Source organism: Chelonia mydas, chromosome 1 (genome assembly GCF_015237465.2).
Source record: "Chelonia mydas isolate rCheMyd1 chromosome 1, rCheMyd1.pri.v2, whole genome shotgun sequence".
NCBI lineage: Eukaryota > Metazoa > Chordata > Testudines > Cheloniidae > Chelonia > Chelonia mydas.
In genome coordinates this window covers 324,027,681-324,044,023 of record NC_057849.1, presented here as the reverse complement: position 1 = coordinate 324,044,023, position 16,343 = coordinate 324,027,681, and the positions used below count along the sequence as shown (strand labels likewise).

Genomic DNA, 16,343 nt, shown 5'->3' with positions numbered 1-16,343 from the left:
GGTTTTGTCAAGTTATAGCCAAATTCAGCAAAAGCTTTTGATCAGAATGATACAGTAGTTTAACTGTTTTAAGAATGGAATATTTCCTGGTGAAGTGTAGTTTTTATAGCTCAAGTGACAAGTTTAATGGAAAAACATTTCCAAATCTCAGCAAATATCATGACGGCATTTGTATAAACAGAATAATGAAGACAAAATATACTGAAGTATCTTAAAATAAATACATTAAGTTGTTGAGGTCCATGTTTAAAAGGTATCAAAGCTTAGCAAAATTACAAGATAAACACACAGATGTGGGAAGAGTGCAATGAAGCAGACCTAAAATTTGAATAAACCTAAAATCTACCCTACATCTGATTTATATAAAATATATATTGTTATACAGCATGGCCACAGGGCAGCAGAAGAGTGGTAGAAGGGAACCTTATTCCCTGAAAAGGGAAGAAAGTTTGCTATAAATTAATTAGAGCACCTGAAGCCAGTCACATGGTAAAAACCCCCTGCTTCAATCAGACAAGAGGAGGAGTTGAAGCAGAGAGCAGTTTGGAGGAGTTGAAACAGAGTGGATTGGTATTGGAGCAGAGAGTAGTTTGGAGGGAAGCAGAGGAGAGTTTGCAGAAGTGCTGCGGTGGGCTAAGATGACCAAGACCCTAGGTAAAGGGATATCTGGTTTGTGCAGGGGGAGGGCAGGAAGCCCCACAAACTGAAGGGCAGGAGAGGGAAGTAGCCCAGGGGAAGGAACCACTAGTTCTAGTGGTTTACCGCTATCCCTAGGGCCCCTGGGTTGGGACCCGGAGTAGAGGGTGGGCCCGGGTCCCTCCCTCTTCACCCCCCTCCTCTACGACACTAGTGGGGCAATTAATACCCCAGTTCAGAGGCAAGAAACGGTGCCCTGAACTCCCCCCCGTCCTCCAAGAAGAGAAAGCGCGAGACCTATCATAGTAATGCCGGCAATTTGCCACACGTGGTGTCAGGAGTGGGATCTACGCACTGGGGACTTAAACCAGGGTTAGCCAAAACCCTCCCATCCCTAAGATGTATTAGGGCCTTGACCACGTCGTCCAAGCCACCAAAGCCCAGCAGGCGGCTACCCAGGTCCAAGCAACCGCCCAACAGGAGGAGACTCGGATGCAGCAGGAGACTAATTGGCTGTAGATGAATCAGGCTGCCCAGGACCGAGCCCTGCTGCAAGAACTGGTGAACCAGATGGAGGCCCTTATGGAGCTGAACCGCAACTGCGACGGGACCCGGACCATACGGGCCAGCCACTGCCTATAGAAAATGACACGGGAGGATGATGTGGAGGCATACCTCCTGGCTTTTGAAAGAGCAGCCCTGCGGGAGGCCTGGCCCAGAGATCAGTGGTCTGGTATTCTCACCCAGTTCCTGTGTGGGGAGGCCCAGAAAGTCTACTACGATATGGCCGCAGAGACTACAGCAGATTACCCCCAGCTGAAGGCAGAGATCCTGGGCAGATCCAGAGTAACGACGGCGTTGCGAGCCCAGAGGTTCCATGAGTGGCAGTATACAGAGGACAAGACACCCCAATCGCAATTGTTTGACCTGATTCATCTGACCCGGAAATGGCTGCGTCCTGAGGCCCTCAGCTCTGAGAGGATGATGGAGCTCCTGGTTCTGGACTGGTATATGAGGAGACAGAAGGGCAGGTCACAACTGGAATGCTGTCCTCTACATGTGAGTTAAAATGTCTGCATGCTGGACAGTGAGCTGGCTGAATGGAATTGGACCCAGAAGACCTCCACCTCCATGATTTATAACCCTGCCTGTAAAAACCTTGCTGTCTCTTGGGAAACGATGTGTCTCAGACACTGGTGAGGATGAATATTGCATAATCATCTGGAGAAGAAGGGTTAGGGAACGATGGAGATCAGTAGGAACTAGGCCAGTGACCCCTATCCTTACTGAGGGATTTGTGCTGGTCCCGATACCAATGGTGATCCAAGGATTGAGAACGGTGCTTTGAAGGTGAGGGGGAAGAGGAAGAAGTCCCCAAACCAGGTCTTGAGAAGCCCTAGAAGTCATCTGGTGGGAACTGTGGAGCCACTCCTGAGGAAGAGATAACAGTCAGCCTCATCCAGAGCCCAACACAAAGAAGTCATCAGTGCTGAGGATGAATGAGTAGTCGACGCTGTCAGTACTGGAGCAAACGACAGAGCCAAGACCGAGGTCAGCTGAACCCGATGAAAGTGTCTGTAGTAAGGACATCAGTACTGAAGACACCATCCATGCTGATGAACCTCTCAGTACCACAAAGGACTTTGGTTGCGACGCTGCAGTCTTAATCCCAGACAGCGTGGAATGCGGCACTGACAAGTGAGACAGTTCTGCAACCCAACTAGATGTTGCCAGTGGCACGGCAGAAGAGAGAAATGTAGAAGCCATGTCAGCTGACAACCCCTAGACTATAGGGGAATCAGGAACATAAAAGCAAAGCAGGTCTGGTACTGTTCCAATGGCATGGAGACAATTGATGCTAATGCTGTTGTCATACGGATGCCCAATGGCCAATAGGAGGTGATGATACAGAGTCCAACTGATCTAAATGTGGTACTAAGGAGGGGTTAGATGGGCCAACTCTATAATATGTACTAAAGGACTCTCGGTGCCGGTCAGCACTCCTCTTGGAAGAGGATGAAGAGTCCCTCCAAGTCCTAGAATGGGCCTGGTTAGTCTCATGGGACCTCTTCCTCGAAGGACCTGAGGAAGGAGAATGACCTCTCTTCCTGTTAGGGGATGCACCACATCTCAACCCAGTAACCACACAGTGTTGGCTACAAAGAATAGCGTATGGCTAGATGACCTTAAGAGATCCCTGGTTCTGAAGCAGTGTTCATGGCCTACTCTAAGAGGTGCTGTTTCAGACACCAGGTCTCTTGCCACCTTTATCCTCCTCTTAAATGACTGGCATATAGAGCACCTTTCCTAAATGTGCCCCGCTTGCAGACACAACAAAAACCACATGAGCGGGGGGGGTCACTATTGGGGATAGCTATCCCACACAACAGACAATGTTTAAACCCTGGTAGGGGCATCAAACTATCCATCCTAATTACTATAGCTTAACCTGAGGGTAGCTACATATACAATAAATTCCCAGAGAAACAGAAAAAACAGTGTGAGGTGAAACACCACACAGAATGCTCTGACTCTAGCCTTGGGTGGCGAGAAGGAACTAAAGGTGGGGTGGGTGGTGCTGCCCTTTAATAGTGAGGGGAAGGGCTAGAGCACCATCTAAACAGGTACCGCTAAGCAAAATTCTCTGGCTTTGGTATGCTGGGCGCGCACACACACCTGACTGCAACTGCGTGAAGAACCACCAATTCTATGGAAGTTCCAAGCAGTCTGCTAGATTAACTTCTCATTCTCTAAACCTCTTTTGTGGACAGCAGTGAGCCTGAAATCAGAGAAAGGGAGGAAAAAATGACTAAATTGCCCCCCATTGTAGTAGAAAAGACTCTGTCAAATCCATGGCTAGTGTCCAGAACAGCAGATACCCATGTATGAAGGTTTCAGTCACTACTTTCATTAATAAAAACCAGTTATAAAAAAAATCTTCATATGCTTTACTACTCGGCTCATTTCTACTGTTTTTTGCATTATAATTAGGCAGAATCTCTAAGGAAGTTAACAGAAAATTTTTTAGCGTCCATTAGGTTCAGTTTCATGTTTACAGTAATGAGCACTGAAGAATTACAAACAGCTGAATATGACCTTGCCCACCCCAATGTACTCTAGTTCACTTTTGAATAATATACATGTTCCTTATAAGTAAAAACACAATGAAATTTTGAGGTACTTTCTTTAATTTAAAGAGTCTATCATTATTACAGAAACAAAGTTTATAAGTAGAGAATCCTTATAAGGATTAATCCTTGGCATAGTATGCTGCCAAGATTCAGTGTAGCTGCAAGGGCTCTATGTGAATCTTCATATAAGTTGCTTTCACACATACACACACTTGCTGAATGATCAAAATACTATTTTTACCAGCACAATGGAAAATAATGGCTCTCAAATAGTCCCTTTACCAGTGTGTCCTGAAATGTTTGTACAAAAGTAGAAATACACACCATATTATACTGTAGCATTAAACCAGCTATTATGTAGGAAGCTTTTAGGAAATTCATCTCTATAAATTGAAATTTATGAAATATTAAAATGAAAACTAACAAGTGATGGTTACTTAGAATTGGTTCTATTTTACTGGAAGGTCAGATACACTAAACAATTTTTTGTTTTTATACATTTCTAAACCCAGATGAACTCAAACACTGAAGCAACATACACAGGCTAAGAGAATTCAATATTGTTCCAAGGCACTTACTGAATCTCCATGACTAGATGAAAACCGGAACAAATTAGGTCTGACCAACAGTATATAATATAAAAATAACCTTTTGCTTACAATTTACAAAACGTATTACAATCTTTATCTCTGCAAACCTGCAATTCTGGCTGTATGTCCAGAATTTTTTTGTTTTTAAATCAGAAACCGTTTTCTAAAATTTCAGGGCAAATAATTTACAAATAAGATACACATGAATTTAGAACATGCAGAGATTTCTTACATCTTCTGTTAATATTTTATGATTGCAACTTTATCAAATTATATTCCTACTTGCCCTGTACATATACAAAATAATGCTTACATGGTAATCAAAAGTTAGCAAAAAGTAGTCCATAAACTCAATTTGTCAAAAGTATCACTATATTAACAAATGTCTACAAGCAGCGTGTAACAGGGTTAAAAGACATTAAGGCAATAATACTTGGAAGTTACAAAATAAACCATATGTAATACTTTCTCCTAGGTGTAATAAGGCAGGTAGATGGCCCCAGCAAAAAGTTAGGTTGTAATACTGGAATCCACTGTTGTGAATAATATTTAAGGTTTTATGTGGGATGTAAAGTAAAAAGTGTACCATTCTGTAGTTATAACTACACTGTTCTGTGTTAGTCCCCAAAAAGTAAAGAGTGGAATACTGTTTTTTTAGTTTTCAGTGGCACTTGACTTTTCCAGAGTGACCATTTTCTTTTTCATCATGTCCATTCTGATGGTGGCTCTCTTGGTCCTCTTGGCTTTCCACAACGGTTACCAAAACCTAAAAATAGAAAACATTTAAATTCTGTCAACTTTGAAAAAAGCAAATTCAGAATTAGCAGCATTGAGAACAATCGCTATTGTTAAAGCTGTTTCAACATCTCCCATTTAAGATATTCCTATTTTCAGGGACTTACAAAACTTCATGTCTCAATACAAGAGTTTTAAACACAAGATGCTTGTAGTAACTACAAACATGAACCATTCAGATACTTTTATATTTCATTATTTAAACCCAAATTTGGAAGGTACTTAATCCACAATGCCAAATTAAGTCTTTTATAATTTGCTTATTTTATTCCCCCAAATACCATGATTTTGGAAAATTGTTTATGTCCTCAGGTTTTCATAACTATACAGTGAAAATGTGTTATAATCATTAAAACATAATTTTGCAGACTCTATAAACACACAAGTGAGGATTGATTAGATAATTAGAAACCCAAACAATTATGAGTAAAACATGACAATACATGGACAATTTCAAAAAGGAAATTCAAAGAGAAGTACATTAAAGTATGCTCAATTTCTCAAAGTAATATACTAAGAAATTCATATTTACAGTAGGCTAATAGTTACTCTACTTTATTGCAACTAGGAGATGAAAATTTACAGCATTAATTGTCAAAATCTTTAAGCGAGGTCTACATTATAAAAATTCTGCCAATATAGCTAGACTGGCAAACCTTTCTATTGGAGCTGTAGCTAATATTGTCAAAGTGCTTTTGCATTTTAGTAATATTTGGAAAGTAACCCATAATAGCTTAATACCAAATCTGTTAACGTGTGTACTTTTACAGTTAGAACAGCCACGCTGGGTCAGACCAAAGGTCCATATAGACCAGTATCCTGTCTTCCAACAGTGGCCAATGCCAGGTGCCCCAGAGGGAATGAATAGAACAGGTAATCATCAAGTGATCCATTCCCTGTCACCGGTTCCCAGCTTCTGGCAAACAGAGGCTAGGGACACTGTCCCTGCCCATCCTGGCTAATAGCCATTGACTGACCTATCTAGTTCTTTTTTGAACACTGTTATAGTCTTGGCCTTCACAACATCCTCTGACAAATTGTTCCACAGGTTGACTGTGCGTTGTGTGAAAAAAACTTTGTTTGTGTTAAACTTGTAACCTATTAATTTGATTTGGTGACCCCTAGTTCTTGTGTTATGTGAAAGAATGAATAACACTTCCTTATTTATTTTCTCCACACCTATTATGATTTTATAGACCTCTTCAGTATTTCCCCTTAATCATCTCTTTTCTAAGATGAAAAGTCCCAGTCTTATTAATCTCTCCTCATATGAAAGCTGTTCCATACCCCTAATCATTTTTTTTGCTCTTTTCTGAACCTTTTCCCATTCCAATATTTTTTTATTTTTTTTTGAGATGGGGCGACCACATCTGCACTCAGTATTCAAGATGTGGGCATACCATGGATTTATATAGACACAATATAATATTCTGTCCTATTATCTATCTCTTTCTTAATTATTCCCAATATTCTGTTAGCTCTTTTGACTGCTGCTGCACACTGAGTGGATGTTTTTAAGAAAACTATCCACAATAACTCCAAGATCTCTTTCTTGAGTGGTAAGAGCTAATTTAGACCCCCAACATTTTATATGTATAGTTGGGATTATAAAAAGAAAAGGAGTACTTGTGGCACCTTAGAGACTAACCAGTTTATTTGAGCATGAGCTTTCGTGAGCTACAGCTCACTTCATCGGATGCATAGCATATCGTGGAAACTGCAGAAGACATTATATACACACAGAGACCATGAAACAAAACTTCCTCCCACCCCACTCCCCCGCTGGCAACAGCTTATCTAAAGTGATCATCAAGTAGAGCCATTTCCAGCACAAATCCAGGTTTTCTCACCCTTCCCCCCCCCCCCGCCCCCCACACACACAAACTCACTCTCCTGCTGGCAACAGCTCATCTTACAATGTGCACAGCAATAATCCAAGTTTAACCAGAACGTCTTGGGGGGGGGGGGGGGTTTGCAGGAAAAAAACAAGGGGAGACAGGCTACCTTGCATAATGACTCAGCCACTCCCAGTCTCTATTCAAGCCCAAATTAACAGTATCCAATTTGCAAATGAATTCCAATTCAGCAGTTTCTCGCTGGAGTCTGGATTTGAAGTTTTTTTGCTTTAAGATAGCGACCCTCATGTCTGTGATTGCGTGACCAGAGAGATTGAAGTGTTCTCCGACTGGTTTATGAATGTTATAATTCTTGACATCTGTTTCTTCACTTCCACAGGTGGGTATTGTAGTTGTAAGAACACCATCCTGGCCACTATGGATGTAGAAGCCCTCTACACCAACATTCCACACAAAGATGGACTACAAGCCATCAAGAACACTATCCCCGATAATGTCACGGCTAACCTGGTGGCTGAACTTTGTGACTTTGTCCTTACCCATAACTATTTTACATTTGGGGACAATGTATACCTTCAGATCAGCGGCACTGCTATGGGTACCCGCATGGCCCCACAGTATGCCAACATTTTTATGGCTGATTTAGAACAACGCTTCCTCAGCTCTCGTCCCCTAACGCCCCTACTTTACTTGCGCTATATTGATGACATCTTCATCATCTGGACCCATGGAAAAGAAGCCCTTGAGGAATTCCACCATGATTTCAACAATTTCCATCCCACCATCAACCTCAGCCTGGTCCAGTCCACACAAGAGATCCACTTCCTGGACACTACAGTGCTAATAAACGATGGTCACATCAACACCACCCTATACCGGAAACCTACTGACCGCTATTCCTACCTACATGCCTCCAGCTTTCACCCTGACCACACCACTCGATCCATCGTCTACAGCCAAGCTCTGCGATACAACCGCATTTGCTCCAACCCCTCAGACAGAGACAAACACCTACAAGATCTCTATCAAGCATTCTTACAACTACAATACCCACCTGCGGAAGTGAAGAAACAGATTGATAGAGCCAGAAGAGTTCCCAGAAGTCACCTACTACAGGACAGGCCTAACAAAGAAAATAACAGAACGCCACTAGCCGTCACCTTCAGCCCCCAACTAAAACCCCTCCAACGCATTATTAAGGATCTACAACCTATCCTGAAGGATGACCCAACACTCTCACAAATCTTGGGAGAAAGGCCAGTCCTTGCCTACAGACAGCCCCCCAACCTGAAGCGAATACTCACCAACAACCACATACCACACAACAGAACCACTAGCCCAGGAACCTATCCTTGCAACAAAGCCCGTTGCCAACTGTGCCCACATATCTATTCAGGGGACACCATCACAGGGCCTAACAACATCAGCCACACTATCAGAGGCTCGTTCACCTGCACATCCACCAATGTGATATATGCCATCATGTGCCTAGCAATGCCCCTCTGCCATGTACATTGGTCAAACTGGACAGTCTCTACGTAAAAGAATAAATGGACACAAATCAGATGTCAAGAATTATAACATTCATAAACCAGTCGGAGAACACTTCAATCTCTCTGGTCACGCAATCACAGACATGAGGGTCGCTATCTTAAAGCAAAAAAACTTCAAATCCAGACTCCAGCGAGAAACTGCTGAATTGGAATTCATTTGCAAATTGGATACTATTAATTTGGGCTTGAATAGAGACTGGGAGTGGCTGAGTCATTATGCAAGGTAGCCTGTCTCCCCTTGTTTTTTTCCTGCAAACCCCCGCCCCCCCCCCAAGACGTTCTGGTTAAACTTGGATTATTGCTGTGCACATTGTAAGATGAGCTGTTGCCAGCAGGAGAATGAGTTTGTGTGTGTGGTTTTTGGAGGGGGGTGTGTGGGGGGGGTGTGGGTGAGAAAACCTGGATTAGTGCTGGAGGTGACCCACCTTGATTATCATGCGCATTATAAAGAGGGGTTTCAAAGGGGGATGGGCTGTTGCCAGCAGGAGAGTGAGTTTGTATGTGTATGTGGGGGGGGGGGGGGGGGGGGGGGGGAAGGGTGAGAAAACCTGGATTTGTGCTGGAAATGGCTCTACTTGATGATCACTTTAGATAAGCTGTTGCCAGCGGGGGAGTGGGGTGGGAGGAAGTTTTGTTTCATGGTCTCTGTGTGTATATAATGTCTTCTGCAGTTTCCACGATATGCTATGCATCCGATGAAGTGAGCTGTAGCTCACGAAAGCTCATGCTCAAATAAACTGGTTAGTCTCTAAGGTGCCACAAGTACTCCTTTTCTTTTTACGAATACAGACTAACACGGCTGTTACTCTGAAAGTTGGGATTATGTTTTCCAATGTGCATTACTTTGCATTTATCAACACTGAATTTCATCTAAGGTGCCACAAGTACTCCTTTTCTTTTTGCGAATACAGATTAACACATCTGCCATTTTGTTGCCCAGTCACCATGTTTGGTGAGATCCCTTTGTAACTCTTTGCAGTCTGCTTTGGACTTAACTATTTAAGTAATTTTGTATCGTCTGCAAATTTTGCCACCTCACTGTTCACTCCTTTTTCCAGATCATTTATGAATGTGTTGAACAGCACAAGTCCCAGTACATGTCCTTGGTAGGACTCCTCAATTTACATCTCTCCATTCTGAAAACTGACCATTTATTCCTACCCTTTGTTTTCTATCTTTTAACCAGTTACTGATCCATGAGAGGACATTCCCTCTTATCCCATGACAGCTTACTTTGCTTAAGAGTGTTTGGTGAGGGACCTAGCCAAAGGCTTTCTGAAAAGTCTAAGTTCACTATATCCACTGGATCCCTCTTGTCCACATGCTTGTTGACTCCCTCAGAATTCTAGTAGATTGGTGAGGTATGATTTCCCCTTTACAAAAGCCATGTTGACTCTTCCCCAACAAATCATGTTCTTTTGTGTGTCTGATAATTCTGTTCTTTACTACAGTTTCAACCAGTTTGCCCGATACTGAAGTAAGGCTCACCGGCCTGTAATTGCCAGGATCGCCTCTGGCATCCTTTTTAAAAATTGGTGTCACATTAGCTAACCTCCAGTCATCTAGTACAGAAGCTGATTTAAATGACAGTTTACATACCACAGTTGTTAGTTCTGCAATTTCACATTGAGTTCCTTCAGAACTCTTGGGTGAAGAGCATCTGGTCCTGGTGACTTATTACTGTTTATCAATTTGTTCCAAAACCTCCTCTAATGACACCTCAATCTGGGGCAGTTCCTCAAATTTGTCACCTAAAAAGAATGGCTCAGGTCTGGGAATTTCCCTTACATCGTCAGCCGTGAAGACTGATGCAAAGAATTCATTTAGTTTCTGTGCAATGGCCTTATCTTTGAGTGCTCCTTTAGCATCTCAGGTTTTAGAGTAGCAGCCGTGTTAGTCTGTATTCGCGAAAAGGAGTTCTAGTGGCACCTTAGAGACTAACCAATTTATTTGAGCATAAGCATCCGATGAAGTGAGCTGTAGCTCACGAAAGCTTATGCTCAAATAAACTGGTTAATCTGTAAGGTGCCACTAGTACTCCTTTTCTTTTAGCATCTCAATCATCCATTGGCCCCACTGGTTATTTGGCAGGTTTCCTATTTCTGATGTACTTAAAACACTTCTTGCAATTACTTTGAGTCTTTGGCAAACTGTTCTTCAAATTCTCTTTTGGCCTTCCTAATCATATTTTTACACTTGATTTTCCAGAGTTTATGCTTCTTTCTATTTTCCTCGATAGGATTCAACTTCCATTTTTTAAAGGATGCAACTTTTTCAAAGAACTACTAAATGGAATGTACACGCTGAATGAGTAAACATTTATATATTTATGTACTAAATTTAAACAAATACATAAAAGGGTCAGTTTTGAATGAATGGCAATTACCAATATCTGTGATTTCTACTGGAATTTCTGAAATTTGACCTCTTATATCAGTGGAACTGGAAAGAGGAATCTGAGGTATAGTATCAGCTGGTGTTTTGTTGCCCATTTCAAGATTATCTGGAAAACAAGAGATTTTAATATAAATATGTTAGGCAAGCAATTTTTGTGGTATTCTTAATTTCAGAATGATGCTTTTAAGTCAAACTTGATTCAAATTTTACCCTTTGTAGAAAACAAAGCCTTTATAAAATCCAAGGCTAATAAAAATGTTTTTATTCCGGTAGAAACAGTTATTTTTTTCTTTTAACACTTCCCTGAAGTGTTTGTATCCCAAGCACTGCAGCACTGAGAACTAAAAGTGCTTACAGTAAAGTTTCAGCAGTTGAACTAATTCCACTGGTTTTCAATGACCAATCTTAGAGAAATCCAAATATTAAATTCTTATATCAATATGAAGTAAATAAGATTTAAAAATTCCTTTCAGTTTTTATGTTCTAACCAATTCGTATTAAAGGTAACTACGTAAAATATGATTTCAGTTCACAGTATCCTTTGATATATTCATGTAAGTAGCTGTATTCATACTTTCCTTTCAGCTTGTATTTGGTGCTTCTGAGCAACAGAACAGAATTCATTGTAAATACTTCAGGTGTACACCAATTTAACCTCATTAATGAAGCTCCAAAATAGTGTGAGAGAGAAAAATAGTTCATATTGTAAAATAAAATGAAAATTAACTCAATATTTATATAGTACATACAGACTTAGAGTAGTTTGGAAACGAAGATGAAAAAATAAGACTTTGTTTATACATTAGTATAACAGCTACAATTGAATAGGAATAATTTTTAAGTCATGTTGTAAACCTAACTATTATTGTAACAAAGTGCAATAGGCTATAGGCTACAAAAACTATGGTAGATTTAAAAAAGGATAAAGAATTTAAGATGTTTGGTGACTATGCAGTGCACATCTCCTGCAGCTGGACCAATTCAGTAGCTAGTGCACACAGGGTAACTAACTCCTTTTGGCCTCCCACCATTACTTCAAGGTAACTCAAAATGCACTAGGAACCCGGCAAGTTGTTAGTTTGAAAGTTTCATTTACATTTAAGAACTAAATTAATCACTTACCAAGTTTTACACATCCAGCTGTTTTCAAGCCCTGTAAATATGAAATATTGTATTTTAAATTTCTGTAGGATGCCTCAAAATAATTTGTTAGAGAACGTCTGAGATATTCAAGATAAAAGCAAATATTTTTGGAAGGAGATACCATAAGCAGAATTGGAAAATTTTACACTTCCTACTAGTGGAGTAGCCAGGATGGGACATTTGAGTAGGTGGGCAATGACAGGAGGGGCCCGCCTCCCCCCATCCCTTCCAGCAGGCCTTGCGTAGGGTAATGGACGCTCTGGCCAGGGTCCCCCTGGGGCCCTGGGTGCACACCCAGCTCCGGGAGGAGATGCTGCTCTCCAGTGTGCATGGCTCCCAGCACCCATTCCCGTCCCACGCCAGGCCTGGCTCCCCAAGGAGGCCGGCCTACCTTTTTTGAGGATCTCCTCTGCTGCCACCAAGCCGCACACTCACTTGCCCACCCGCCCTCCTCCCAGTGGTGGATTGCCACTGGGTCATGCCCAGCGGCCCCAGCCAATTGGGGCGTCCCCGTCCCACAATGCGCTCCACCCGGCGCATCTGCCAGACAGCAGGGTTGAGGTGTGGGGGCTTGCCCTGCTTCACTCACCTGGTGCTTCCGCTGAGGAGTGGGGTCGGGGCTTGTGGGTGCAAGCCCCCATGCCCTGACCCCACTCCCTGGCAGGTGGGGGGAGCCAGGCAAGTGCTGGGGCCAGAGCAGAGCTGGGTCTTGGGGATGGGCCTGAATGCTAAGTGGGTGGGCCGGGGGCTACCGAAGACTCAATGTTAAAAAGTATGATAGTCTGGTGGTAACAAGTGCTGATAGTTAATACATGAATTACTGGTAAAATCATAGTTTCCATTCTGGAACATTAGCAAAGTTAGCAAAGGAACGTTAGTAAGTTATGATGCATTAAAGACGACTTGGAAAGCTTTTAAAGTTTGTTCATTTTCTCATTTTATGAGACTCATGGTTAGGGCCTACTAAATTCGTGGTCCATTTTGGTCAATTTCATGGTCACAGGATTTTAAAAATTGTAATTTCATGATTTCAGATATGTAAATCTGAACTTTCACAGTGGTAAAACTGTAGGGGTCCTTACCCAAAAGGTGGTTGTGGGTGTCGCAAGGTTATTGTAGGGGGCTCATAGTATTGCCAGCCTTACTTCTGTGCTGCTGCTGATGGTGGCACTGCCTTCAGAGTTGGGTGACCAGAGAGCGGGAGCTGCTGGCCTGGAGTCCAGCTCTGAAGGCAGCACTGCTGCCAGCAGCAGCTCAGAAGTAAAGATGACATGGTACAGTATTGCCACCCTTACTTCTGCGCTGCTCCTTGTGGGGCACTGCCCTCAGAGCTGGATGTCTGGCCAGCAGCTTCTGCTCTCCGGCCACCCAACTCTGAAGGCAGTGCAGAAGTAAGGGTGGCACTACTGTGATCCCCTACAATAACCTTGCGACCCCCCTCCCACAACCTCCTTTTGGGTTAGGACCCCCAGTTGGAGAAATGGTGGTCTCCCCCCATTAAGTCTGTATAGTATAGTGGTTCTCAACCTTTCCAGACTCCTGTACCCCTTTCAAGAGTCTGATTTGTCTTGCATACCCCAAGTTTCACCTCACTTAAAAACCACCTGTTTACAAAAATCAGACAAAAATATAAAAAAGTGTCACAGAACACTATTACTGAAAAATTGCTGACTCTCTCATTTTTACCATATAATTGTAAAATAAATCAATTGGAATATAAATACCGTACTTACATTTCAGTGTATAATACATAGAGCAATATAAACAAGCCATTGTGTGTATGAAATTTTAGTTTGTATTGACTTCGCTAATGCTTTTTATGTAGCCTGTTGTAAAACTAGGCAAATATCTAGATGAGTTGATGTACCCCTTGGAAGACCTCTGCATACTCCCAGGAGTACGTGAACTCCTGGTTGAGAGCCACTGGTATAAGGTAAAAGTACACAGAAGACCATATTTCACGGGAGAGACCAGGTTTCACGGTGTTCTTCACAGCCATGAATTTGGTAGGGCCCTATTCATTGTTCACAAAGATTCATTTCTACTTTAGTTTTGTCAAAATCCACATTTTCTTGCTTTTTATAAGAGTAAAAAATAGCTATTCTGATCTTTCTGCTCTCCCCTGCAATTTTCAAGGAAAAACAAGAGTAGTTCGGGGGACTTCAGGTTTGCCTCCAGCTGACACTTCTATTTGCGTATCTAACCAGGCAAACATTCCACTTTCTATACTCTCTGTACTTACACAGTTCTAAATTGATTTAGTTAAAGTTGTTATAGTATTTTTATTGAAGATGCTACATTGTTGCTTCCCAGCACAGAGTATGAGAAGGGGGCAACTCAATAGCAGGAGCTCAGATGACAGCTCAATGATTAATGTGATCATGGGGTTTGTGAGCTACTGAGGGCAAATGGGCGTCCCCTAAATGGCAACATTCAAGGAGGAATGAGGGGGAAGTTTTATTTAAAACATTAGGTGGACTTCAAACATACATATTAATATATATGAGGGCTGTTAGAAAAATTCAAGACATTTTCTCAGGTCGCTTTTAACAACTAAATTCATTCATGTCACTATTACATTTGCATTTAAGGTTGTTCCTTTCCCTAAACATCTTTCATATTCCCCTATCTCAGCACAGCATCCATCTAGAATATTAGTAATGATTGCAATAGTAAATAGAATTAAAATTTAAAAAAATTAAAGTGGAATTGATTAACCAGTTAAGTAGCTGAATGATTTGGTCACCACTAGCACAAGATCATTCTAAATCTCTAGTATATTTAGGACATTTTATTACATAGGCCAAGAATTTAGTCTTTCATCCTGACAGGTTTGGAAGTTTCTTTGGACATTTTAATACTCACAGGTTTTCAATGTATTTAATTAACCACAAGATAGAAAGGCCACTTCTACTACAATGTGGTGGAGCTCTTAATGGGGACCTGCAAAGAAATATACTGGGCTGTGCGCAATGTTTCTTCCCCTCTCTTTTTTTGAGCTTGTTTATGATATGAAGAAAGCCTGAAAGGTTGAGTTTTTTTGGTTTGTTTGTTTTATTTTTTTCACATTAAAGATACAAGTCTTGGGCAAAAGCTTCCAAAGTGCTTAAGTGTCTTGGGAGACCATGTCCCATTTTCAAAAGACTTCTAAGTGCCTAAATCACTAAGTCACTTTTGAAAATGGGAGTTAGGTGTTCTTGGAAATTTTACCCATAGTCTACCCTGAAAGACAAACAACTGGAAAATAAGTAGGTTTGTCATCAGATTTCACTTAGCGTATCTGAGGCATTAAAAAGTGGTTTTTATTTTAACTGTTTTTGTTAACCAATTTTTTAACTAAAATCACTTGGATGGCAAAATGCTCCCAACCCACATTTCTCAATCATGTAAGACCTCCTCTAACTGTAAAACCTTCATATTCTTTGTACTTTTAAGAAAAACACCTTTTGGAAAAGTTCTCCTCAAGCTCCGTATACATCAAAGGATAGTCATAATCCTAATTTACACTGTAATAAATTTTTTCATTGCAGGTCACCTTTAAAATGTCTACAGTTTTGTACGGGGCAAGGATTAGTGAAATGTAGTTAGTTGCAATGGAAAGGAAAGAAGGATTGTTCCTAGGACTGTAACTTCAGACGGCAAAGGAGAGTAGTTTGAGTGTAGGTAGCATTTAACTCATTTCATAGAACGTTCAATTTCTGATCTTAATTTTCACTTCTATCTGTAAAGCTAGAAGAGCTCTGTGCTACCACTTCATCTGAAGTATTGGTGACAAAAAAATGCAAAATGTTAACACTCAACATTCAGAACAGTGTAGAAAAGAAGGTCAGGTTTAAATGCAAAAATTAAATTGGTATAGGTCACCAGTTAAAGCAAAAGTCAGTTAACTTGGTCAGTTGAAGTTTATCAACACTTATAACTAACATTTAAAAAAAATTCTTTTACCATTTGGTTGTATATTCAAAAGGTTAGTTCTAGAAGCCAAAAATTAGCATGGACTTATCACTGATACTTACTGTAGATTCAGTTTGTTCAGGAAGATTCTGATCATGCAGTATACTCCTTTCAGCAGATTGTGAAAACGTAAAAGGCTTGGTCAAAGGTGCACCTAATAAAAATGAAATCTTAAAATCAAAATATATTTCAGAAATTTATACACTGTGATCTCCTGAGTTTCAATACCATACCAAGGACCGTCCTAACAAAACTTTAGAGAGAAGTTACATTAACCACCTTTTCTAA

General features: G+C 41.2%; 1 protein-coding gene across 3 annotated transcripts in view; it reads right to left on the bottom strand.

Annotated features, from left to right (window-relative positions):
* Positions 1-3,806: 3,806 nt before the first annotated feature.
* Positions 3,807-16,343, bottom strand: part of PTPN12 (protein tyrosine phosphatase non-receptor type 12) — a 151,628-nt gene continuing 139,091 nt past the window's right edge. For all 3 annotated transcript variants that reach the window (XM_037889213.2, XM_043552113.1, XM_043552096.1), the window contains 4 exons: positions 16,118-16,209; positions 12,081-12,111; positions 10,948-11,064; positions 3,807-5,123 (listed from right to left, as the gene is read on the bottom strand). In XM_037889213.2, coding sequence (XP_037745141.1) covers positions 5,062-5,123; positions 10,948-11,064; positions 12,081-12,111; positions 16,118-16,209 — 302 coding nt within the window. In that variant the 3' untranslated portion in view covers positions 3,807-5,061. The remainder of the gene's footprint in view (positions 5,124-10,947; positions 11,065-12,080; positions 12,112-16,117; positions 16,210-16,343) is intronic.